Source organism: Heterodontus francisci, chromosome 26 (assembly GCF_036365525.1).
Source record: "Heterodontus francisci isolate sHetFra1 chromosome 26, sHetFra1.hap1, whole genome shotgun sequence".
In the NCBI taxonomy this organism is placed as follows: domain Eukaryota; kingdom Metazoa; phylum Chordata; class Chondrichthyes; order Heterodontiformes; family Heterodontidae; genus Heterodontus; species Heterodontus francisci.
In genome coordinates, this window is record NC_090396.1 from 52,798,344 (window position 1) to 52,823,895 (window position 25,552).

The 25,552-nt window shown below is 44.1% G+C and overlaps 1 protein-coding gene across 1 annotated transcript in view; it reads right to left on the bottom strand.

Moving 5' to 3' along the window:
- ccdc40 (coiled-coil domain 40 molecular ruler complex subunit) overlaps window positions 1-25,552 on the bottom strand; it is a 105,434-nt gene that overhangs the window by 29,491 nt on the left and 50,391 nt on the right. The window contains exons 16-18 of the mRNA XM_068058235.1: window positions 10,393-10,638; window positions 6,781-6,994; window positions 4,955-5,124 (exon numbers count right to left, since the gene is read on the bottom strand). Of these exons, the coding sequence (XP_067914336.1) occupies window positions 4,955-5,124; window positions 6,781-6,994; window positions 10,393-10,638 (630 nt within the window). The remainder of the gene's footprint in view (window positions 1-4,954; window positions 5,125-6,780; window positions 6,995-10,392; window positions 10,639-25,552) is intronic.

The window sequence follows — 25,552 nt, forward strand, 5'->3', positions numbered from 1 at the left end:
CCCAAGTCTTTATCCAAATATATATACATTTTTATATATTCACTTATATTAATTTTTACATACTACCCCATCTCCACCCAAGTCTCTGACATCCCAGATTCAATCTGCCAGGAGGCTTCACAACTCTCCCTGATCGTGTTGTTGTCGGATGAGGTAGATTGGTAGTCTTCCTTTGAACTATTGTTTCTTGATTTGGACAGCCTTCATTGAGGTTTGTTGTATCCGGTGCTTTTTAAATTTCAGGTTCAACATCTGGTTCGTCCAAATGTGTGACTAATTGACGTCTTTGATGAATAGGAATAAGATTCCTCTTGTTTCTTCTTATAGTACCTTCTGAAGTATGTACTAAATAAGATCGCTGTTGATTCTTATCTCTCTGGACGATTACTCCTTCTCTGCTTTGGTCTTGTACCCATATCTTTTGTCCTTCTGTCAACTTCGGTGCAACTTTTCTTTGTCTTGAACTCTCTGATAATCCTGGACTTGTAGTCCCGGAAGTAACTTTTTGGGTAGGATTGGAAGTTGTGTTCTAAGCTTTCTTCCCATCAACAGTTCTGATGGTGCTAATCCGCATAGCAATGGTAGTTCAGGAGTGCCGTTTGAAAATCTTGATTTTTCTTTAACAGTGCTTTGATAGTTTTGACTCCTCGCTCAGCTTCTCCATTAGATTGTGGATATTTAGGAGAACTTGTAAGATGTAAAAATCCTCAGTTTTCCGCAAAGTGCATGAAGTAATTGTCTGCAAATTGTGAACCATTATCAGACACTATCTGGTCAAGCACACCATGTGTTACAAAGATTTCTTGTACCACTCGAATGACTGCTTCAGTTGCCATTGTGTACAAACGTTTAATCCCGATCCACCTTGAAAAGTAGTCGATGACAATCACATAGGTTTTCCATGAAATATGAATACATCCATCGCCAGATGTTCTGATGGTCTGGTTGAGAACTGAGTTAAGATAAGGGGTTCCCGCTGATCCTGTCTGTGCACTGCACATACCTGGAAATTTGAAATCACTTCTTCTACATCTTTCAATATTCCCAGCCACCACACGGACATCTGAGCCAATGTTCTACATTTAGTTATTCCCATATGACCCTGGTGTATTTTCTCCAAGATGTATACCTATAGTGACTTTGGAATCACCAGTCTCTCGTCATATATCAGCAAATCATCCACTATAGTAAAGTGTCTTCTGTGTTAGAAGAAGATTTTCATCCTCTTACCACTGGGTCACTTCTGCAGCCAGCCTTGCTCAAGGCAATATTGGTGGATATAGATGTATCCGAGTATGATGAATTTCTTGGACAGAGGTAGGAAGTGGGAATTCACAAATGGCTCTCGTCTTCTGTGGGTCTGGCATTATGCCACTGCTACTGATAATGTGTTCTAAAAAACGAATAGACATTTTCGAAAACTCAAAGTTCTCATTAAGTGTTAGGCCTTTGTCTTGTAGGTGATTCAAAACCACTCTAACCCTCAGGTCATGTTTTTCAATGGACTCACTATGAACTAAGATGTCATCCATATGGCATATTATACCTTTAAGGCCCTGTAGAATGTTCGACATAGTTCTTTGGAATATTTCCGGCTTGATGTTATACTGAATGGTAGATGGTTTAAACAAAATCTTCCAAACGGAGTAATGAAGGTTGTCTTTAACCTTGACTTCTTATCCAGTGGAACTTACCAAAAGCTACTATTTGCGTCTTCATGAAGACGGTACTTTTGAATAACATTGCCAAACATTCGTCCACAGAGGACATTGGATGAACTTCTTTTGCCACAGCCTTATTAAGTTAAGTCTGCACAAATACAAAGATCACCGTTAGGTTTAGGAACTGGAACCGTTCCTGAACACCACTCTGTAGATTCAGTAACAGGAGAAATGATTCACTTCCTGGTCATGCCTTCTCGATGATGTTGGACTTGCTTCATTAGTGGGTATGGAATCTTCCTAGGCATGAAAAGACAACCTGGTTTAGCATCTTTTCACAAAGTAATACTCTATACAGTCTTCAGTCTCCCTCGACCAGTAAACAATTTCAGGAATTCTTTTTGGAAATGACTCCTGGATTCTTGTCGCTTAACTTCTTCCACATTCTTTATAAGATGAAGGTCAATATAAGCTCTTCTACTTAAGAGAGAGAATTCCTGATTCCTTAGAACATACAGTGTTTCCAATATCTGTTTTCCCTTGTACTGGAGTGTTGCCTGCAGCTTCCCCTTAACTTTCAGTTCAACCCCTCCTGGGCCATGTAACTGAGTGTCTATTGGTTGCAGGTAATGTATTAATAACCACGGCTCTTTGTCTGATAAGACCGTTACACTTGCTCCTATGTCCAGTTTAAAATTAGTGATATTGATTAGTGATAGTGTTGACATATATATCTGCAGACCAAAATGCCTGATTAGGATCACTGATCTCACCAAGAAAGTCTTCTGATTTCTCTGCTGATGGAGGATGTTTAACTTTGTTAACCACTCTAAGTTCGAAGACTTTTTCTTTCAAACTTCTGGGAGTAGAGATTTTACTTTGGTCCATTTCCCAAAATTCCCTATTTTCTTACAGTGGAAGCATTCTGCTTTGTTTGCAGGACACTGTTTGCGCCTGTGAGTCTTTTTGGCGCCACAGCACTGGCAGAGTTTCATGGCGTCTTGTGCTTAACCCCACCCTCGCCACCCCACCATAAACCCCCCACCCACCCGCCCCAGTGTACCTTCTTTCCTGGTGCTTCTTTTACAGCCCTCTGATTAAGGAACTGTAGAGTGGCTGGAGGTTTCTTGAACCAAGGTCTTTCTTCACCTCTCAGGATTGTTCTGTTGTTCTTCCGGACCTCTGCTCGTCTCACCAACTGAATTGTTTTGTCCAAGGTGAGGTCTTCTTTAGACTGCAATAAATCTGATAACGATTCATCAGCAATACCTACTACAATGCAGTCTCTTATTAAGTCAGCTTTTAGGTCTCCAAATTCACATCCTTCAGCTAGTCTGTAAAGGTCATTGATAAAAGCATCAACTGTTTCACCTGTTTTCGGGACCCTTCTGTTAAATCTTGCCCTTTTTAGAATCTTATTGCTCCGCAGGTTGAAATAACTTTCAAAGATGTTTAAAATGTCATTAAATTTGGCTGATGTCTCATTAATGCTTTGTCTTACAATAACATCGTCTGCTATTGCCCCAATGGGGCAATGTGTTAACATTGTCTGCTATTGCCCCAATGGGGCAATGTGTTAACTAGCGCTGCTTCAGACTGGTTGTCTAATTTGGAAGCAATTTTGTATCTCAAAAATCTTTTCTACCAGGGTGACCAATTTTGGATTTTATTTGGTCCTTCCTCATGTCCAAACCTCTCTGGTACTGAGAATTTAAGATCCATAACTTCTAGTTGGTTTACTTTTACTTTTGAAATTTTCCCTCCAGTATCAGAAGTTTCCTGTATTTTTCAGCCCTGTGTTGACTCCTGCTGTGGCCACTGTTTCTTTCTGTGAAATCTTGCCGTTGGACATTGGATTTATATCCTCCTTGTTTCACATGCAGTTTTGTAGCATTACTGCTACATTCCTTTAACTCCCTTCTCTTTAGAGGATCGAGTTTTGGTGTTTTGTTGTTCATTTTTTGCTCGCTCCTTTCACCATGTGTAATGGCGCCAACTTCAGATCCGCCCTCGCTAAGGACTTTACATTTTCCCGGTGCTGCATGCCTAGTGCCATTAGAACAAATTTTTACCCTTTTTTAGGGTTGCTCACCAAATCCCCAAACATTGCTTGGTTCTCCGACTTGAAACCTGCGATCGTCGGACCGTATTTCTACAAGCCGATTCCCCGACTCTTTGTGCCTCTTTCGTCCACGGAACAGCTCTGGAGCTTTTCCACAGCCTCTTCTCGAGTTCTGCAGTTTTGGCACTTTTTTCACGTCAGCCCTCTTCAAAGTATTTCTTCAAATTCTTCTTCTGGGTGTTGCATGGTAAGAAGATCTCACCGTTGATCACCACGTTGTATATTTGATTGGTATGCTGCCACCTTAATATACTTACTTAGTTTAGCTCAGAGAGATTCCTTAGTCTTGAGTACTTAAAACATTAATCGTTATTACATTATAATTATGTACAGTGCCACACCAGTCTGTGTGACTCCTCTAAAGCTACGCTGTATCTCTCTTCAAGTCTCTCTCCCATGTGCTTACATCATCATGGTATGAGGTATTCTTTACACTTTCTCAAACATTAACCCTTTAAGATACTTATACTACACATAGCTGTGTTATTTCCAAGACAAAAAAAGAAAAAAAAACAAGGGCCAATAATGTGAACAATTATTTGGAAAGCCTTCTCCAACTCTGTCTGGCAATCAAAACCAGTCAGGCAATCCCACTAACCACCTTTACATTAAACTTTAACCCATTTACCTTTTATATGATGCAATCACTGCCCCAGCCAAGCTCCAGCTTCCGGTTGAAGATGTATAGAGAGTCTGCACAAATCACACATGCCAGATGCCCACTGCTCTCTAGGAAATGAACCATTTAACATCTAGTATATTCCTACACTTGTATATTTTAAATGGATGTCCCTTCCTCCTCCCCAATTTGTCAAACTGAAATAATCTATCAACAGGCATGCAATCCAGCCTTTTCATTATTTTATATACCTTTTTCAGGTCGGTTTTAAGTCTTTGCTGCTCTAACGTAATGGTTCCAGCTCTCCAAGCCTATTTGAGTAACTAAGATTCTTTAAACTAAGAATCATTCTTGTAGCTCTCCTCTGAACCCTATCCCTGGCTAGTATCTCACACACTATGGGAGGGGACCAAAACTAGGTGCAGTACCCTAGACGTCACCTGTATAATGACTGATCAAACAATGATGGTTCACTGACTTTTATGATGCAAGGGGGTTACATATTTGCTAACTTGTTTTTTTTTGTCAATTATATATTTCGCCTATACTAACCTTCAGTGCGGTTACAAATTCATTTTCCTTCAGTACATTCATCTGCTCAAGTGAATCCTTCATGGAGGTATTCTTTGTTAACAGTCCATTGAGCTTCACCATGTCATTAGACATAGCACGTATGTGACGCTCAATGTCTTTCTTTGCATTCAGTCCCTGTTGTATCACATCTACAGAAAGAAAATAGATATTGGATTTATTATGTCAAACAACACTATCAAAGTAGAGGAAAGGCTGGTTGTAAAGCAGGTTAAATGGGAAATGGGAAGATTATTGTGGTTGGGGTTGAAGGGGGATTAGTAAAAAATAGTACATCTGATCCCTGTGTGCCAGAGGCAGTGTAAACGGAAATCATAATCTTGCTCTTTCCTCTCAGTTAACAGCTCCCAGCAGCTGCCTGATAAATTGGAATCTTCATAAACTCCTTTATTTGGTAAGCTGTGATAAGAACAACCAGTGTCAGTTGTTAGATATTAAACAAATTTACTTTGCAACAACCATATTATCATTAGGAACCTGGTGTGCACTTCACCAACCTCAAATACCTGAGCACTTAAGTGAAAAAAACTATCCTCACTTGACATCTGCACATACACACTTCTAACAGGGGCCACTGGATAGCAATCAAGAGCAGGAACCCATGCCAATTTCCTTCTTCCCCCCCACCCCACCCCCCGTCCAGAGACACAGAGACAAAGAGACAAATTACTGAGATTAATTAACTCAGGGATTGAAACTGGGGACCTCCCTGGTCTGTATCACTGGATGAGCTCACCAAGCTATTAAGAGGATGGGTGAATGCAGCCTGGGGTGACTGACGTTCTAAATGTCCCTCCCTGTGTTCCAATGTGAGGTTTCTGATCAGCACCTCCTTTTGATGGTATCAATGACATCTGAACTCACCAGATGCAAAATTGCAAGTACAAACCTACATTCTATGAGCCTATTGATTAACTTGTGGAACGACCAAAATGCGATATTCTGAACTCTATCATTTAACACAATATTTGTCTCTTTTCCAATTTTCTTCCTTCCTCTTCTGAAGGCTGTGACTCATGCTGACATACTTTTATGGCGGGGGTGGGAGGGCATAATGTGGTATTAGCCAGATATGTGATATGTGCCAGCAAGAAAAGCAGGACAGGTTTAAAACATTTGATGAAATTTCAAATTGGCCCCCTTTATGAATTCAATTTTCCTTCTTCGCCGGCCACTTATCTTGTGGATAGTTTCAGGCCAAGACAATGCCACTTCAGTTATCTGCAAACCAAAATCTTTAGGGCCTTGGTCTTTAAAAGGATATGTATTCTACTTGTTTACTATATAATCAAAATACATTTTTATAAAAGAAGATATCTGGGCATCTAACAGTATCTTCTACTTACCATTTGCTTTCAAACCCTTCATCAGGCATGGTATTTGCATATAACTCTGATGTAATTGGGAGGTAAACTACAGGCTGCATTCTCTATCATAGGGTTTTGTGTTCACATACCAGGTGTAGTTCCATTCCCAGGCTGTGTCTAATTGGCAGACTGACAAAGCTGACTGAGAGGCATTGGTAATAATTACATAAATACTTTCCTTTACCAAATTTAGGATTATGCATTCTGCTGAATTGTTACAAATCTCCTCTAAGCACAAGTAAAATACAAGGAAATCAACATCTTGTGAATAAAACATGAAGATAAATTTTTCCTGAATTGTACATTTTACGTTGTAAATTATACATGTTCTAAGGAAGGTAGATACAAAGATAATTTGAGTGTAGATCATCAAGGTTCAAGTACAGATTAATTACTGTGCTCAGAATATCATCAGCTTACTTTCAGTGCGGATTTTCTTCTGTTCGAGAATAGTGACCTGTTTCCTCTGCAGTTCCACATCAGCTGTCTGCTTCTCCCTTTCTTGGGTCAGTCTGACCAGCTCATGCTGTTGCCTTAGCCAATACTGTTGCTGTGTTGCAATTTCTTTGTTGTGTTCCTCAATCTTTTTTGTCAAAGTTTTGATTTTGAGCTCCAGAGGGCTCATTTCGCGTCCCTGAAGAGCAAAGGTGGGCCTTCTGTGAATTCAAATGTTAAGCCCCTCCCCCATGCATACTGGTTTGAAATTATCCCATCTCTAGACCATCTTGGAAGAAAAGATCTGAAGTTACATGCAACACATAAATGTAGTACACTAGGGTGTTAATATTCAAGCACAGTACATTGCTATCTATTTATATTAAAAATCTTGTATCTACATTTGTTTCCAGTCAACATTTTCTATTATGAATTTCTATATCCATATATATTATGGTAAATACTGGTAAAAACCTGACATTCTGATTGTGGAACTTGACCACTCTTTCTCAAAATGCTTTCTTGGTAATTTAAATTTCTAATGTCCAAAATAAGGGTTCAACCAAAATTTTAAAGAATCAACATAATTAAACTGATTCATTGAATTGTCTTTGGCATCTTTTAAAGCCTTCATTAAGGTGTTTACTTGAAGTAGTTCCAGCAGCTTGGGCTTGGTGTTGATGTTTTTGCCCAGAGCTGAATTTGGACTGTGCAGTCTAAGCATCTACAGTATACTAAACTTTTCATCATAACAATTAAGTCTGGATGCCAAGAATATTTTTTTCTCCAGCTACTAGCAGGTTCTGGGCAAAAGTTTTTCAAAATTATTTTAAGATAAAGGGAAAACTGCAAAAGCTGTAGTGAAGTAAAATTCATATCAGCTTTTTAAAAAAAAATAGAGGTTTTGTGTGTGTGAGAGAGAGAGAGAGAGAGAGACAAAAGTGAGTGTTCTGATTAAACACCTGCTGTAGACTTTGTTTTTTATTCTATAAACTTTAGAAAGTGAGAGAGAAATTTGAGTTAAGGAGATGGAAAGACTGGGGTCAGAAAGACAGAGACAGAGGCAGGGGGACGGAAGAGTAGGACCAAATTTTAACATTTGGGTGGTTTCCTGGAAGAACACACCAGCAGCCTGCCTGTTCCAGCAGTGAACATATGAACACACGAATTAGGAGCAGAAGTAGGGCATTTGCTCCCCTAGCCTGCTCCGTCATTCAATACGATCATGGCTGATCTGTTTGTGTCTTGAATTCCACACTCCCATCTACCCCCCATAACCTTTGATTCCATTGCCTTACAAGAATCTATCTACCTCTGCCTTAAAAATATTCAATGTCCCCGCCTCCATCACCTTCTGAGGCAGAGAACTCCAAAGTCACCCAAACCTCCGAGAGAAAAAAATTCTCCTCCTCTCTGTCCTAAAAGGGCGTCCCTAATTTTAAAACAGTGCCTCCTAGTTCTGGACTCACCCACAAGAGGAAACATCCTTTCCACATCAACCTTGTCAAGACCCTTCAGGATCTTATATACTTCAATCAAGTCTCCCTCACTCTTCTAAACTCCAGTGAAAACAAGCCCAGTCTGTCCAACCTTTCCTCACAAGACAACCCGTTCATTCCAGGTATCAATCTAGTAAACCTCCTCTGAACCGCCTCCAATGCATTCACATCCTTCCTTAAATAAGGAGACCAAAACTGCACACAGTATCCGCAATGTGGTCTCACCAATGCCCTGTATAACTGAAACATAACATCCTTACTTTTATTTTCAATTCCTTTCGTAATAAAGGATAGCATTCCATTAGCCTTCTTTATTACTTGCTGTACCTACATACTAACTTTTTGTGACTCATGCACTAGAACACCTAGATCCCTCTGCACCTCGAAAATTCTGCAGTCATTCTCTGTTTAAGTAATACTCTGCTTTTTTATTCTTCCTGCCAAAGTGAATAATTTCACATTTTCCCACATTATACTCCATCTGCCAGATTTTTGCCCACTCGCTCAACCTATCTATATCAGTCTGCAACCTCCTTATGTCCTCTTCACAACATACTTTCCTACCTATCTTTGTGTCATCTGCAAACTTAGCTACCATGCTCCCCTCATCTAAGTCATTGATATAAACAGTAAAACGTTGAGGCCCCAGCACAGACCCCCACGGAACTCTACTCGTCACATCTTGCCAATTAGTAAAGGACTCATTTATACATACTTTCTGTTTTCTTCCAGCCAGCCAATCTTCTATCCATGCTAATATGTTACCCACTACACCCCAAGCTCCTACTTTGCGCAATAACCTTTTATGTGGCATCTTGTCAAATGCCTTCTGGAAATCCAAGTACAGTATGTAAACGGGCTCCCCTTTATCCACAGCGCATGTTACTCCTTCAAAGAACTCCAATAAATTGGTTAAACATGATTTCCCTTTCACAAAACCATGCTGACTATTTCCGATTACCTTGAGTTTTTCTAAGTGCCCAGCTATAACCTCCGTAATGATCGATTCTAACACCTTCCCTATGACAGACGCCAAGTTAACTGGCTATAGTTACCTATTTTCTGCCTCCCTCCCTTCTTGAATAGAGGGGTTATATTTGCTACTTTCCAGTCTGATGGAACCTTTTCAGAAGCAGCGAATTTTGAAAAATTAACACCAATGCATCTACTACCTCATTAGCCACCTCTTTTAAGACCCTAGGATGAAGTCCATCATTTAACAGCAATTGCAAAGTTCCCAGCTCCAAATGACATCCCAATGCAGCTTGCTAGATTCAGGCTGGACCCCAATCTCTAACGACCAGGAGGGTGCTCCTGCTAGCCCAACAAAAATAATTTATAACTTATAATATCTTTTCAGGACCACTTCAGCTCTATCGCCAGTAAAACTGGTTGGAGAGTGCATGGCTCAGACGCAAACCAGTTCTGCCCTAAAATATCAATTGGAGTCTTATGAGCATTGTTGGATTCCAATTTGCATATAGAAAGGGACCTGTTGCCAGAAACAGGAAGGCACTTTGGTACCTCAAAGGTTGATCCCTATAAATGTGGCAGTCGGCAGAGCACTGGCATCAAGGTTAACAAGGTCCTAAGTATACTGACCCCATTCTGATGGCATTAACACCTATTTTGACATTAAAATCAACTCCAGTGCATCTTTCTTCATTGTATAGTGTTACATAGTATTTACAGTATGTAAATAGCTTACATTTATGAAGAAGGGAGAGTGAAAAATAAACAGTAAAAGTCTCTAACCTCATTCTAATTTGAATTCTTTTTGAAAAATACAAGTTGAATTTTAAAAGCAAACAAAACCTCCAAGAGTAACACAGGAAAAGAAACTAGGAGGGGAAGGGGAGGGAAGCATCACAGGATAATTTTGGATGAGAAAAGCCCGTAGGGCCATCTTAATACATCCATCCAGATACGTAAACATGAGAGTGATTCTAATGTTCCCGCACTGTACAAGTTTATTTTAAAAGTTATAATGTTCCATTTTCAACGACTAAAAATACATAGATCTGTTTACCGGAAAATTACTATTCTATCTCTGAAAGTTCACAGCAACTAACAAATGAGACTTGGTTGTTGAACTTACGCCCATGTCTGCTATCAGCTGTGCAATCTTCTTGTTATGCATGTTGAGTATTGACTGTTTATTTTGAATGGCAAGCAGTCGTTTAGCAATCTCTCTCTCACTCAGGGAGACAATTTTGTTTTTCTCATTCAATTCATTGTCCTGTTCTTGCAGAGTTTTCTGCAGCCTGCTCAGTTCTACTTTACTGTCATTCATTTCCAGATTTATTTGAGCATATTCATTTTCTGTTTTCGCATAATCAATTTCCTACAAAGATAAAAAGGAATTTTAGTAGAAGTTCACTGAGTAATTAAATCATATGAGCAAAAACATTTATATTTACACACCTATCTCAAGCTCATTTACTGTGAAAAATTGTACTAACATTATTTTTCATATTTTTATTTTTGTAACCTTTGTACCAAGTGACTGTTCCTATTTTGGTATACAATGTTTCGAAAAGAAGCTCACTTTGCATTGCCCCAGTGAGATGCCTAATCCCAATTTTGAATTTACCTGATGGTGTAAGGTTGGCAATTGCATTCATGTTGTTGACTCAGTTCTCAAGGTGTAAGCAATATTAACATTTGAACTCCCAGTCCTGCACCCCCACCCATCATTTTGCAAATCTCAGAACACTTATGCGTGATACTGAATGCCTTGAGTCATGTAGGTGCATTTAGGTTGGTAGTATTGGTCATGTGATGCTTGAGGGAAGCCAAAGTCTGTAGGATATATAGCAAATATTACCAGATCTACACAAGTTATGCTTGTGCATCACCAGTTGTTGAATTCCCATCAGCAGCACAGTTGTGTGGTACAACATACAATGTACTCTGGGACACTGAGTTGGCTACTCATGATACACTTCAGCTTATAACCTTAATTTGTTGTTACCATCATGTTGTGATGGTCTTGCTACAAACAAAACCATGAATGTTGGCACTATGCCAGTCGTCTCATAGTTGATTTTTAGTGGTGTATTTACAATCAGAGAGGGGAAGAGCAAGCCTGAGGGGAAAAAGCGTGAAAGGACAACAGATAAAAGAGGGAGAGCTGGCGGCACACAGTCTGTGACGGCTGAAAGAGCGAGCCTAAAAGGACACAGTACGAGAGGCCAAAGGTCAGATTCAGAGTCACAGCTCGAGCTAAATATGGAAAACTGAGAAAGAAATTCAAAAGTGACGTCACTGCTGCAGAGGGAGCGGATTGTTGGGTAACAGGTAAGCATAGTTTGTTTTATTAAAGTGTTTGTTTTTTGCTATTAAAATTCACTTGATGCTAGTTTCCACTGTGTTTTAGAATTATAGATATAATTACAAGTGCCAGTAGTTAACCTTTTACTATTTTAGTATCGCAGTCTTTCAGACGTCAGATTCTTACAGTCTTATAAGTCTGTGTCTCAGTATTTTAGACGTCAGTTTTTTTTGATTATTAAGGCTGAATTTTGTTCTCTTCCCAACGGCGGGTTCTGTGGCAGGGAGGCCGGAGAATCGGAGCAGCAGCTGCTGCCGTGGAACCTGACATCGGGATTGCCGGGCCCCAATCTTCGCAGGGGCAGGGCAGCTCCGTGGTGACACCTCTGCCACACTGCGACGGAACCCTAGTTTAAATATTTAAAATACCTCTGCATAAATTTCAATATCATCCACCGCAATCTTCCCCATCCGTTCACGATCTTGAGCTCAACGTGTCTTCACTTTCCCACCATGAGAAGCTAGCGCCACCAAAGAGGGGAAGAGGTCAACTCTGCATTCTGTGTATAGATGGGGGGGGGTGGAGAAAGGGGTCAACTCTATGTTTTGTTGACAGGGATGGCAGCCTTTTAAAAAAGGTGCCACCACCTGCTCCCATATCAGGTGATGTTATTCACAGCATCGCTGATGCTGCCCCGCCACGTGATTGGTGGGGGGGGGTCAGCCGCTGTCAGGAGGTTAAGTGGCCGCCTGCCGCAGAATCATGGTGTCGCGGGTCCCGTGCGGGACGGCCGCTATTTTTTGTACCCGATCCGGCCCTTAGAGTTCAATGCCAAGTGTTTTGGTGGTCCGAGTCTCAGGAGTTTAGAAGCCAATGGGTTGACTCCCATGGCATGAATACGCATACCGTTGTTTGTGGGAAATCCAGGACACTTCATGCATCCTGAATAACAATATGTGCAGGAAGTGCAGTCAGTTGCTCAAGCTGAGAGGAGAGGCTGGGGTCACTGCAGTGCATCTGGGAGTCTAAGAGGTACCTTGAATGTAAATTCCAGGAGGTGGTCACCCCACAGCCACAGAAGGTGCAGGAGGGAATAGGCAACCACCAGACAAAGTAGGAGGAAATGCAGGTAGTATAGGAATTCCCCAAGCCAGTGGCACTCGCTAACCAGAATTCAGTTTGAATATCAGGGAGGGTGATAACTCCTTTGAGGAATGCAGTAAGAATCAAACCCCCGGCACCACAGGAGATTTGACTGCATACAAGGAAAAAAGAAAAAGCAGAAAGGCAGTCATAGGGGATTCAATAGTTAGTGGCATAAACGAGAAAACGTAACTGTAAATGTGATTACTGAATGGTACCAAGGTAAAGGATATATAAAGCAGGTTCAGAACATTCTATGAGGGGAAGGGAATCAGCCAAAAGTCGTGGTCCATGATGGAACCAATGACTTAGGTAGAAAAAGGAGTTGAGGTCGTTTGGACAGAATTTAGGAGCAGGGAAAAAGATTTAAAAAGGATCTCAAAGGTACTAATCTTAGGATTACTCCCAGTGTAACTTCTACTGAATGTAGAAACAGGAATTTAGTGAAGGTAAAGGCATGGCTGGAAAAGTGGTGCACAAGGGAGAATTTCAGACTCTTAGAGCATTGGGTCCAATTCTGGGAGGGTTTAAACCAATTTTGCAGGGGGAGGGGAACCAGAAAATAGTAGTAAGGTGTAGAAATATGTCAATGTCTATAATGTAACTAATAAGGTTGCTGAACTGCGGGCACAAATTGCTGATTGCATTAACAGAGACATGGCTCAAACAAGGTCAGGAATTGGTTCTTAATATTCCTGGTAACCAAGTATTCAGGAATGATAAAGAAGTTAAAAGAGATGGGGATGTAGTCATATTAATTAATGGTGATGCTACAGTTCTAAATAGAAAGGATTTATTAGATGATTCTAGGGCTAAATCTATTTTGCTTGAGTTTTGGAACAGAAGGGGAGCTGTTAGAATGTTGGGAGTTTTTTTTTAAACGAGCTCCAAATAGTAAGAAGGAGACAGATGAGCAAATTTGTTGGCAAATTTCATAGGCATGTAATAAAAATTGAGTAAGAATATTAGGAGACCTTAATTACCCTAACATAGACTGAGAAAAACATAGTGGTAAGGGTGGGAAAGCAAAGGTATTTCTGATTATGTACACAGGAGAACTTGCACGATCAATATGTCTCCACTCCAATGAGGAAGGAAGCAATGTGATATCCGGTTCTGAGAAATGAAGTAGGGCAAGTGAAATGTGTTACAGTATGAGATCATCTAGCTAACAGTGCCCACAAGACAATTAGGTTTAAAGTAATTATGGAAAAAGACCAGAAAATATCGAAGGTAAAAACGCTCAACTGGGGAAAGGTTAATGTAATTGATTTAAGAGATCCAGCACAGGTAGATTGAAAAAGGCATTTGCAGGGTAAAGCAGTAATGGAGCAATGGAGGGCATTCAATGAAGGGATAGTTCTGTTGCAATCTAGTCATATTCCTTTGAAGGGAAAAGGTAGAGCATCCAAAACTAATGCAACCTTGTGACAAAGGAAATAAAAGTTAAAATAAAACAGAAAAAGGAGCCTTATGACAAATGTCAAGAGCAAGATTCCGTTAATAACCAGGAAGATTATGGAAAGTACAAGAAAGAATTGGAGAAGTTAATATGGGAGGCAAAAAGAGGATATGAGAAAATATTAGCAGGCAACATTAAAGTGAACCCTAAAACATTTTAGTAACATATAAAGTGCAAGTGGTTAGATAGGGAAAAAGTTGGGCCTACAAAGGGCCCAAAGGGAATTTAATCCTGAGAAGTGTGAGGTGATGCATTTTGGAAGGACTAACAAGGCAAGGGAATATACAATAGATGGTAGGATCCTAGGGAGTACAAAGGGTCAGAGGGACCTTGGTGTGCTTGTCCATAAATCACTGAAGGCAACAGCACAGGTAGATAAGGTGGTTAGGAAGGCATATGGGATACTTGCCTTTATTAGACGAGGCATAGAATATAAGAGCAGGGAGATTATGATGGAGTTGTATAAAATGCTAGTTAGGCCACAGTTGAAGTACTGTGTACAGTTCTGGTCACCGCATGTGATTGCACTGGAGAGGGTGCAGAGGAGATTCACCAGGATGTTGCCTTGGCTGGAGCATTTCAGCTATGAAGAGAGACTGGATAAGCTAGGGTTGTTTTCCTTCGAGCACAGAAGGCTGAGGGGGAACCTGAGGAGCATTGATAGGATAGATAGGAAGAAACTTTTTCCCTTAGCGGAGGGATCAATAACCAGGGGGCACAGATTTAAGGTAAAGGGCAGGAGGTTTAGAGGGGATTTGAGGAAAACTTTTTCACCCAGAGGGTGGTTGGAATCTGGAACACACTACCTGAAGGGGTGATAGAGGCAGGAACCCTCACAACTTTTAAAAGTATTTAGATGAGCGCTTGAAATGCCACAACATACAAGGCTACGGGCCAAGTGCTGGAAAATAGGATTAGAATAGAGAGGTGCTTGATGGCCGGCACAGACACGATGGGCCGAAGGGCCTGTTTCTGTGCTGTATAACTCTATAACTCTATGACATCTTCGTGTGGGTGCATAGGACATGATTAAATTATTAAATGAGTACTTTGAGTCTGTCTTCAAAAGGAAGATTACACAAAAACAGGAGAGGGAAGTTAGTGCTGGAGGACTGGAAGGTTGCTAATGTTCTATCACTATTCAAGAAAGGGGAGAGGGATAAACCAGGAAACTACAGGCCAGTCAGCCTAACATTGGTGATGGAAAAGTTATTGGAAACCATTATCAGTGACAAAATAAGCTATCATTTGGAAAGGCATGGGTTAATCAAGGAGGGTCAGCATGGATTTGTTAAAGGCAAATTGTGTCTGAGTCACTTGATTAAATTCTTTGATGAGGTAACAGAGAAGGTTGATCTTCTCTATTAGTCTTGATTTATAGAGCAGTAGATGTTGTATGTATGGACATTCAGAAGGAATTCAACAAAATGTCACACAAGAGGCTTAAGAGGATGAAAACCCATCGGCTCTGCAACGGGATTGCAATTTAAATATTTAAATACATTAAAATACCTGCATTAATTAATCTCCCATTGTCTCCTGAAGTCCTGCCGCGATCTTCACCTTGGTGGCCGTCACTGCCGTGCCTTTCGATCCCCGTCCAGGGAAACGAGGCGCACACTGGTGGGTGGCAGGGGGGGAGAGGAGCTAGGTTTCTCAGTACAGGGGGTGGGGGGAATGGGGCCAAATTAACGTCATTGGTGTAGGGGATGGTGGGAAGGGTTATAGTTTAAAGTTTGGGCAGTTGGCATGGGGGAAAGGTCAGATTGTAAAGTTAAGTGCTTTGGCGGGGGAAAGGGTATATCATATAACATAGTGATTCCTGACAACGCAGCCGGCCACTGACGTCATCAGGCTGCGCCAAGCTGCGCACATGCACAGACGGACTCCTGCTCTCTGCGCGTGTGCTGCGTTCCGACTTGCCAGGACTGGTTAACGCACGCACCGATGACGTCATCGTGTGACATGTGCATCTTCAGGCAACGCGCCTAGTCGGCCTCTGCGCAAGCGCTTTACGCATACAGCAATGCAACGGCATTGGGTATTCACGTATGTGTCAAGCTTTGGCGCGAGTTTCTGAAAGTGGAAGGAGGAGAGGTTTCGTCGGGCATTTTCTGGCATTTTATCGCGATTATTTAGTCGTTTTGGAGATTTCAGTCTGCTTCATTTTTATTAGAAAGAGGAGATTGCTCCAAGGTAAGTTGCTCTGCTGTTGTAAGTTGCTCTGAAAACATTTCCATTGTCTGGGGCTGTGTGCAGGCAGTACATGTGCTCCAGTCCAGTTAACAGCTTTCCATCTAAACAGTCACTTTCATTTCTGTAAAGTTTCTACGGAGTGCCTTCTGTCTTTCTTATCTCATTCCATGTTTCCCGTGTGGTCAACAATTTGCCCAGAGGCACCTTTGGATGGAGGTGGCCACAAGCTGGACATCAGTCGCGTGCCACAATCCATGGATGCTGAACGTTATACCCCCTAGTCTAATGAGCTGATGGACCATACATACGCCTGCCTGTTCACAGCTCCACTTCCCCCACCTGAGGAACCCTCTCCTTGCTGTTCAGTCACACTGGCAGAGCCAATCACCGTACCGATGGACACTGATATTCAGCCACCTGTTCCTGCACCCATCACAGCAATGCACATGGACACACAGCCACCTGTTTCCCCATCCACCCTTGAAACAACCATGCAGAGCCTTGTGAGACTCTGCAATTGCCAGCTGCTGCCTGTCAAGCAGAGAGGGCGTCCAAAGGCGTCTTGCGCTTGGGGAACATTCAGCAAGAAGAGACTGAGCACTAAAAGAAACAAGCATGCCGTGTCCAGTGGTAGCACGAATGTGAATGCTCTTGCTGCGTACATAACTGGTGAGGTGGGAGTGCAGCCACATCGTTCTCCATCCCCAATGTTGCTTTAAGGCAAAGGTAGATGAGCGAAAGAAATGGAAGGCGATGCTGATAGTAGTAGGCAGGATTAAATGGGGGAGGATGGGAAGGCGCAGGAGTATCATAACCACTAGCAGGAAACAGCTGGGCTAAATGGCCTGCTTTATGTTCATAGTCCAAAAGAAATGTGCTTCTTTTTCCAGCACCCTCACATCATTCATGTTGTCCCTGAGAGCAGCATTGAACCATCACGAGATAGGGGCAGTAACATCATCCTGACTCCTACAGCTGAGGTGGGTACTAAGTGATTCATTGGTGGTGTTATCAGTACATGCCTTTACTGCAGAACATAAAGCATGCTCAACAGTAATTTCATTGGAGGGAGGGAAGCTCTGACACTGATGTTCTTTCCTTATTTCTTTTCATGTAAAACATGCCCTTGAGAAAACAATCCTTGAGACTTAAGGACGGCATTCAAGCAACGGAGGCAGTGCAGGAGAGGACGCAAGGATGTGCTGATTCCTGCATCTGAGGTGGGTAATAAGTGCTTCATTGGCGATGTTATCAATTGGTGCCTTCACTGCAGAACTTAAAAAGGTGTGCACAACAGTAATTTTAGTGGATGGAGGGAGGGAAGCTCTGACACCGATTTTCTTTCTTTATTTCTTTTCATATAAAACATGCTGTCGAGAAAACAATCCTTGAGACTTAAGGTCAGCATTCAAGCAACGAAGGCAACTGGATCATGCTGCGGAGCTTGTCATGATGTGGAAAGGAACCTTGCATTTATGGATGAAGTGGTAGTGCACATTGGGATGCGCTTGGAGAACATTCACCAAGAATAGACTGAGCTCAGACTCTTGTGATTTTGCCTTCTTCACATGGACTATACAGTAGTGGAATAGAGAGCCATGCGTTCATTCACCGCAAGGCTCTCCAGGAACAATCTCTTTAGTTCTGCATAGCAGAGACTCGGCCTGTCTGTTTCACGGGAATGCTGGCAGCACAACACTCATGTATCCATGCACAGCAATGTCTTGAATGCTTCATGTAAATAAAATTTCTCAATAATTAAACACGGAATTGTTGAGGTTTTTGCTGATATTTTTCCCGACTTTGCAACTGCACTTCAGATATTCAACTGTGGTCCTTGGGGGTGCGGGAGGGGTCTGGGGGTGGTGGTGGGGTAGAGGGGGAGGGGGGGGTGTGGGGGGGTAGTGGGAGGGAGTTAAATTCAGAACTGTCTGAAGAGGGGGATGCAAAAGGCAGGGACCAGACAGCTGGAATGCCTGCAGTACAATTGAGAAATAGGGGAAACAGCGGCTGGATGGGGGGATCTTGGGCTGGAGGGAGTGTCTGAATGGGGCATCTGCAGCTGGAGGGAGCGGCTGGATGGCGGGGGCCGGAAGCAAGAGGCCGTAGAGAGCCGCAGGGAGCGAGCGGCCGAAGACCTTGGTGTCACCGGGTGTGGGGACCAGCTGGTACGTCTTTTGCTGTTGCAAGTGTGTGGCACCTGCGCAGAAAAATGCCCTCCTCCTCCCTCCCCCCTCTCTCCAGCCGCTCCGCTCCCCGCCCCCCTCGCTGCTCTCTCCGGCCGCTCCACTCTTTCCAGCCACTCCGCTCCCCCGCTCTCGCTGCTCCGCTCCTCCCCCCTCACTGCTCTCTCCGGCCGCTCCGCTCTCTCCGGTCGCTCCACTCTGCTTGTCTGCCCCCCCGCTCGCTCGCCCCCTCCCCGGCCCGCACCGCTCCCCCCCCCCACCCCCGTCCCCGGCCCGCTTGCTCTCTCCCTCCGGCCATTGTGTGCTGCCATGTGTTTAGGTTAGGTTGCCTTCGTGTGATTATTTGTGCAGCGCCATCTTTAGTCCTGGCAGCTGCCTGAAGTCGCAGACTGTGACGTTTTAGTGGCACATGCTGCAGTGGCACATGTGCCACTGCAGCGCCACCTAGTGGTAGCATTGCCAGCAAACGCAGCCTTAATTTACTTGCTATGGAGGGGGGGAGGGTGGGAGAGCGGAAAAGAGAGTTTTTCTTTGAAAGCAATTAACTTTAAATATTTAAATTTGCCGGTAGGCTAACAGTGCTTTAAAAATGGCGCCAGCACCTGTGCACAGGCAGCTGACGCCATTGCTGAGGGCCGACAGCCCGCCCCTCCACGTGATCGAGGGGGGTGGCCCACCCCGGCTATTTAAATGAGCCGCTGTGCTTGAAATTGTGTGGTTATTTGGTGTGCGGCCCGCAAGGGCCGGCCGCCAGTTTTTGCCCACCGCCGATTTAGGCGTCAGCCTTATAGAATTCAGCCCGATGTGTGTGTCAGTAACCAGAGGTCATAGATTTAAAATCATTGGCAAACGATTTAGGGAGGTGATGAGGAACATTTTTTTCACTCAGACTTGTCGTGATCTGGAACCTCCACCTGAAAAGATGGTGGAAGCTGATTCCATAAATAGTTTAAAAAAAAGAGTTGAACAGCTACTTGAGGATGAGAAATCTATATGATTACGGACAATAAGCAAGGATGTGGGACTAAGTACGACTGCTCTTTCAAAGACCCAGCACAGGCATGACAAATGGCCTCACCCTATGCTGTAAACTTCTATGAACCTGAATATTATATCAATAAGCACAATGCAATTCTCTGAGATTGTCCGATTAGCACTAAATTATGTCACTTTGTTACATCGTTTTACCTTCATAGAGTCATAGAGTTTTACAGCACAGAAACAGGCCTGCGCCAACCATTAAGCACCTGCCCTAACTAATCCCATTTACCCGCACTTGGCCCGTAGCCTTGTATGTTATGGCATTTCAAGTGCTCATCTAAATATTTCTTGAATGTCGTGAGTGTTCCTGCCTCTACCACCCCTTCAGGCAGTGTGTTCCAGATTCCAACCAACTTCTGGGTGAAAAAATTCCTCCTCAACTCCCCTCTAAACCTCCTGCCCCTTACCTTAAATCTATGCCCCCTAGTTATTGACCTCTCGGCTAAGGGAGAAAGTTGCTTCCTATCTACCCTATCAATGCCCCTCATAGTTTTGTATATCTCAATCAGGTCCCCCCTCAGCCTTCTCCGCTCCAAGGAAAACAACCCCAGCCTATCTAGTCTGCCTTCATAACTGAAATGCTCCAGCCCAGGCAACATCCTGGTGAATCTCCTCTGCACCCTCTCCATTGCAATCACACCCTTCCTATAGTGTGGCGACCAGAACTGTACACAGTACTCCAACTGTGGCCTAACCAGCGTTTTATACAGCTCCATCATAACCTCCCTGCTCTTATATTCTATGCCTCGGCTAATAAAGGCAAGTATCCCGTATGCCTTCCTAACCACCTTATCTACCTGTGCTGCTGCCTTCAGTGATCTATGGATAAGCACCCCAAGGTCCCTCTGACCATCCGCACTCCCTAGGGTCCTACCATCCATTTTATATTCCATTGCCTTGTTAGACCTTCCAAAGTGCATCACCTCATACTTCTCAGGATTAACTCCATTTGCCACTGCTCCGCTCATCTTACCAACCCATCTATATCGTCCTGTAATCTAAAGCTTTCCTCCTCACTATTTACGACACCACCAATTTTTGTGTCATCTGCGAACGTACTGCTCATACCTCCTATATTCACGTCTAAATCATTAATGTACACTACAAACAGTAAGGGTCCCAGCACCGATTCCTGTGGTACACCACTGGTCACTGGCTTCTACTCGCAGAAACAACCCTCTACCATCACCCTCTGCCTCCTGCCACTAAGCCAATTTTGGATCCAATTTGCCAAATTGCCCAGGATCCCATGGGCCTTTACTTTCTTAACCAATCTCCCATGCGGGACCTTATCAAAAGCCTTACTGAAGTCCATGTAGACTACATCAACCGCTTTACCCTCATCTACACCTCTAGTCACCTCCTCGAAAAATTCAAATTTGTTAGACACGATCTCCCCTGACAAAGCCATGCTGACTATCCCTGATTAATCCCTGTCTCTCCAAGTGGAGATTAATCCTGTCTCTCAGAATTTTTTCCAGTAATTTCCCTACCACTGATGTTAGACTCACCGACCTGTAATTACCTGGTTTATCCCTGCTACCCTTCTTGAATAATGGTACCACATTTGCTGTCCTGCAATCCTCTGGTGCCTCTCCTGTGGCCAGAGAGGATCTGAAAATTTTCACTGGTTCTAAAATGAAAGTCTTCAGCTTAGCTGCACTTAGAATTCATGAGAGTCATTAGAGATGTTCTTGAATGTTCTTTTCAAATACAGTGAAGATCATACAGAATGCTTGAATCTATTACTTGTATAAACCTGTCATACATCTTGCTTACTAGGCTAAAAGGTTAGGTTAAAAGTCAGTGGGCTGAATTTTACCAGCCCTCTGGAGACGGGTTGCGAGGTGGGAATACTCATAAAATGGTGGTTGAAGGCATCAGGAGGGGAGCCCAACATCTTCCCGCCACCATGGGATATTGTCAAAGGTGGGAATGGCAGCAGCACAGCTGTTCACCGACCGAAGTAGGGCAGCCAATTAATTGCATTAATGGCCACTTCCTGCCCCGGCGGCATTTTACTGGCAACGGACCTATACAGTGTGGGCAGACAAACCGTGGTGGCCTCCCAGCAAGTTTCTGGGGGGCAGGGGTCCTTCCTTTATGGCCGCTCCATGGCCCATGGAGGGGCCCTCCAGTGGCAATGGCTGCCCCTGTGGCTCCGACGCCACTCTGGAGGGTTCACCCATCTGATTGCAGGGTCCTGCTGCCCGGCCCCGACAGTGAAAATGGACTTACCTGTACTTCGAGGGCACCTAAACCCTTCTTGTTCTTCCAGCCTCAATAACAGCCATCTCTATCAGTGGCACTGCCAAGGCTGCCGAGTTGCAGGCCCTCTGATTGGGATAGCAGCTCTGAGAGACAGGCCACCATCCTCAGTTACATGGCAGTCTCGTGGCTGCCTCTTAATTGGCTGCCGCCGGTAAAATCCCACCCAGGGTCTCAGTGTCCGTCCACGCAGGCTCAGGACCCGCTTTCGGTCCTGGCAGTAGGATTAACTAGCTTTTGGGAAAATCCAGCCCAGTGTTTTACCCCTCTGTTCCACACATTTCCCAAAAACAATATTTTGTTCCTCATTTTTGTATCATGATCCATTTAAAATAACCAAAAATCTGATGAAAATACTGCAGAGAACTTGCTAAAATAATCAACTCAATTATTATAAACCACTCACCGAAATCAATTTTTCCTTTGGTTTCATCTGAAGCCCATTACTAGCTGAAGTGGACTGGGTAGTGGCTGATATAAACTACCTTGTTGGTTCCCATTAGTGTTTAACTATATGCAAAAATCAGTAAGAAGTGTGAAATAAGCTGGATGGCAAGGGGTTTGGCCTCACATATATGAGTGAAGCTTGAGTGCACAAACTGTGCATGCATTGTGTTAGGACTTTTTCACAGCTTAACGATTACTCTGTACCAAAGGGTTTCACAAGTGAGAGACAGCGCTAGACTAACCTAAACAAGGGACTTTTTGTGCCTTGTCTTGAATGTTCATTTCTTTTTAAAAATCAGGGGCTGAATTTTTGCCATGGAGTCAGGAAACAGGAGCTGAACTGTATTTGGGACAGAAACCCACCTTTTGGGGGGAAAGTGAATAAAGTTCAGATTTTCGCGTGGGGAAGCCCTTAATTGTTATGGAGACTGTTCACTTAGTGCCAGTGGGGGCGGGAACTGAGGTGGCTCAGATGAAGTGTGAGACTCATTTAGACATCTCACTGCAGATATCACTGAGGCTGCTGGTTGTCCTGAGGGAGAGATCTATGTTTTCTGCCAAAGCCTTCCGCTGCACCAGAGGGAGGTGATATGTCACAAGGGAGATGCAGCCCCTCACTTCATTGATGCCCACCTGGATCTAGTGCTGGAGGCCGTGAAGGAGAGGAGGGAGGTCCTCTTCCAGAGGGTGGCAGGAGGAGACCACTCTGTTCAGCATCATCTCCCTCTGCCACCAATTCCTCCTCCTCTCCTATCACTTCATGCTCCTGCTCCTCCACAGATGAGCCATCTCCTTCCAGAGCCTCAACCTCAAGATCCACACCTCTATGGAGATCGCAGCAGACCACCGCAATGACAAAGACCCTTGGAGGAGGGTATTGGAGGGCACCAGTCAACCGGTCTAGGCACCAGAATCGCATCCCCCGACGGTCTGCTCAATGGTTATTCTACTGAGCAGGTGTCATTGGTCGTATCGCCTCTATGTCTCTGTCTGGGGCTCCCGCTGAGGGGTCAGTAGCCACTTCCTCAAGGGATCTATGCACTTTGGGGGTTGGACTGAAGATCTAAGGTTGCCTGGACTTGCAGAGGATGAAGGAGTCATGGCAGCTGCCAGGAAAGCAAGCGCACACATGGAGGAAGCTCTTGATGTGATCACAGACCAGTTTGACATTAAGAAAGTGGAAGCCCTTCCTGTTGATAGATTTCACTGGCCACTGGGTGCCTTGATGGCCACATGGGTGCAATCAATGATGCCTTGCACTTGGGGAAATCCAGAGAGGGAGGTGAAACCCAATGACCTCTGTGCCTGCAAGGCCATGTCTGTTGATAAATGAATGTACTGTCCAGCTCTGGCAAAGGGAGCAGCAGCGACCAGGGAGTTAAATGGTGTGCTACCGTTTTTGAGTGCCACTAAGGTCTGTAGCTGATCCTTGGAAGGAACCAGAAGTGAAGAAGTTCAAGGCCACAATGACTTTGACGGTCACTGGCAAGGTATGGCGAGCAGTGCTGCGAGGTGAAAGGTCTTCGGCGATGAGGGCACACATATCAGTCACCATCTGCCTGAAGAGTCGCAGTCTACTGCAGCACTGATTCTCGGTTGTCTCCAGGTGGCTCTGTCTTCAGTGGTAGATCCTGTGTTGAGGGCTTGGCCTCCATTACCTTCCTGCCCCTCTCTCCTCTCTCCCGTGTCCTCCATATGCCCAGGGTTCTGCCCTTCCTGTGGAGGGTGTTGCTTCTCATCACCACTGGGCCCAAAACCTGACAGTCATGCCCCCATTGCCAGCTGGAGCCTTCCTTCTGGGCAGGTGGCCGCCCAATTGTCCTTGGCAGCCTTGCCCCCTGCACTTCTGCCCCGTGATGCCATGGGAGTGCTGACCCCATTCAAAGGACGGGCGCCGAGTGCGCACTCTCCCTGCTAACTGTGCAGTGCAAAGGCACCAAGTGCCCAATCCCCCTTTGCCCTTCTGACACTCTTATGGGGCCAGGGTGATGCCCTGGAGCAGCATTGGCTAGCTCCCCACTCTTTAATCTGTCTACCTTCAACTGATCAGTTTCTAAAGGTGCGGATAACCTGTCCACCCCGATAAAAATTTCAAGTTCCAGCCTTGACAAGCTCTTAACCGGCTTTTGAACAACTTAAATTAACCTCAATTGGAAAGAGAGCAGGACTCCTGTCCAGCCCTACTGTACACTGGCAATTATTGCCGGCGCTGGGATCTGCACCTTGAAACTGACATGCGGCCTGGTGCCAGTATTTTCGGCACACCCCACCCTGCCTACTTTCCCGCCTTTGGGGGGCCCGGGAAATTCAGCCCCAGGTATCACATATAATACAACGAGACATCGCGGGGAAAATATCAATTTTTCAAGTTTTTGTGAGATAAGGAAAGTAAAAATATACTCTCTATACTCTTAATGAACAGCTTGGATGCCTCCAAAATTATTTCCTTTTTCAGAATAACTTTCATGGACAGTTGCTTACCACTCATTTGATGCATCTCGGCCACCTCTTGCGGTCCCCAGCATCAAAGATGCCAGTCTTCAGCCAATTCGATTCAGTCCACCAAGAAACGGCTGAAGGCACTGGATACTGAAAAGGCTATAAGTCTTGACAACATTCCGGCAATACCACTGAATACTTGTGCTCCAGAACTTGCTGCGCCCCTAGCCAAGCTGTTCCAGTACAGCTACAACAATTGCATCAACCCGGCAATGTGGAAAATTGCCAAAGTATGTCCTGTCCACAAAAAGCAGGACAAATCCTACCCGGTGAATTACCTCCCTATCAGTCTACTCTCGATCATCATCATCATTGGGAGTGCTTTCAAGTGGCACTTGCTCAGCAATAACCTGCTCACTGACGCTCAGTTTGGGTTCTATCAGGGTCACTCAGCTCCTGACCTCATTAAAGCCTTGGTCCAAACATGGACAAAAAAGCTGAACTCCAGAGGTGAGGTGAGAGTGACTGCCCTTGACATCAAGGCAACACCTGACCGAGTATGGCATCAAGGAGCCCTTGCAAAACTGGAGTCAATAGGAATCAGGGAAAACTCTCTGCTGGTTAGAGTCATACCTAGCACAAAGGGAGATGGTTGTGATTGTTGGAGATCAATCATTTCAGTCCCAGGATATCACTGCAGGAGTTCCTCAGAGTAGTGTCCTAGGCCCAACCATCTTCAGCTGCTTCATCAATGACCTTCCCTCCATCATAAGGTCAGAAGTGGGGATGTTCGCTGATGATT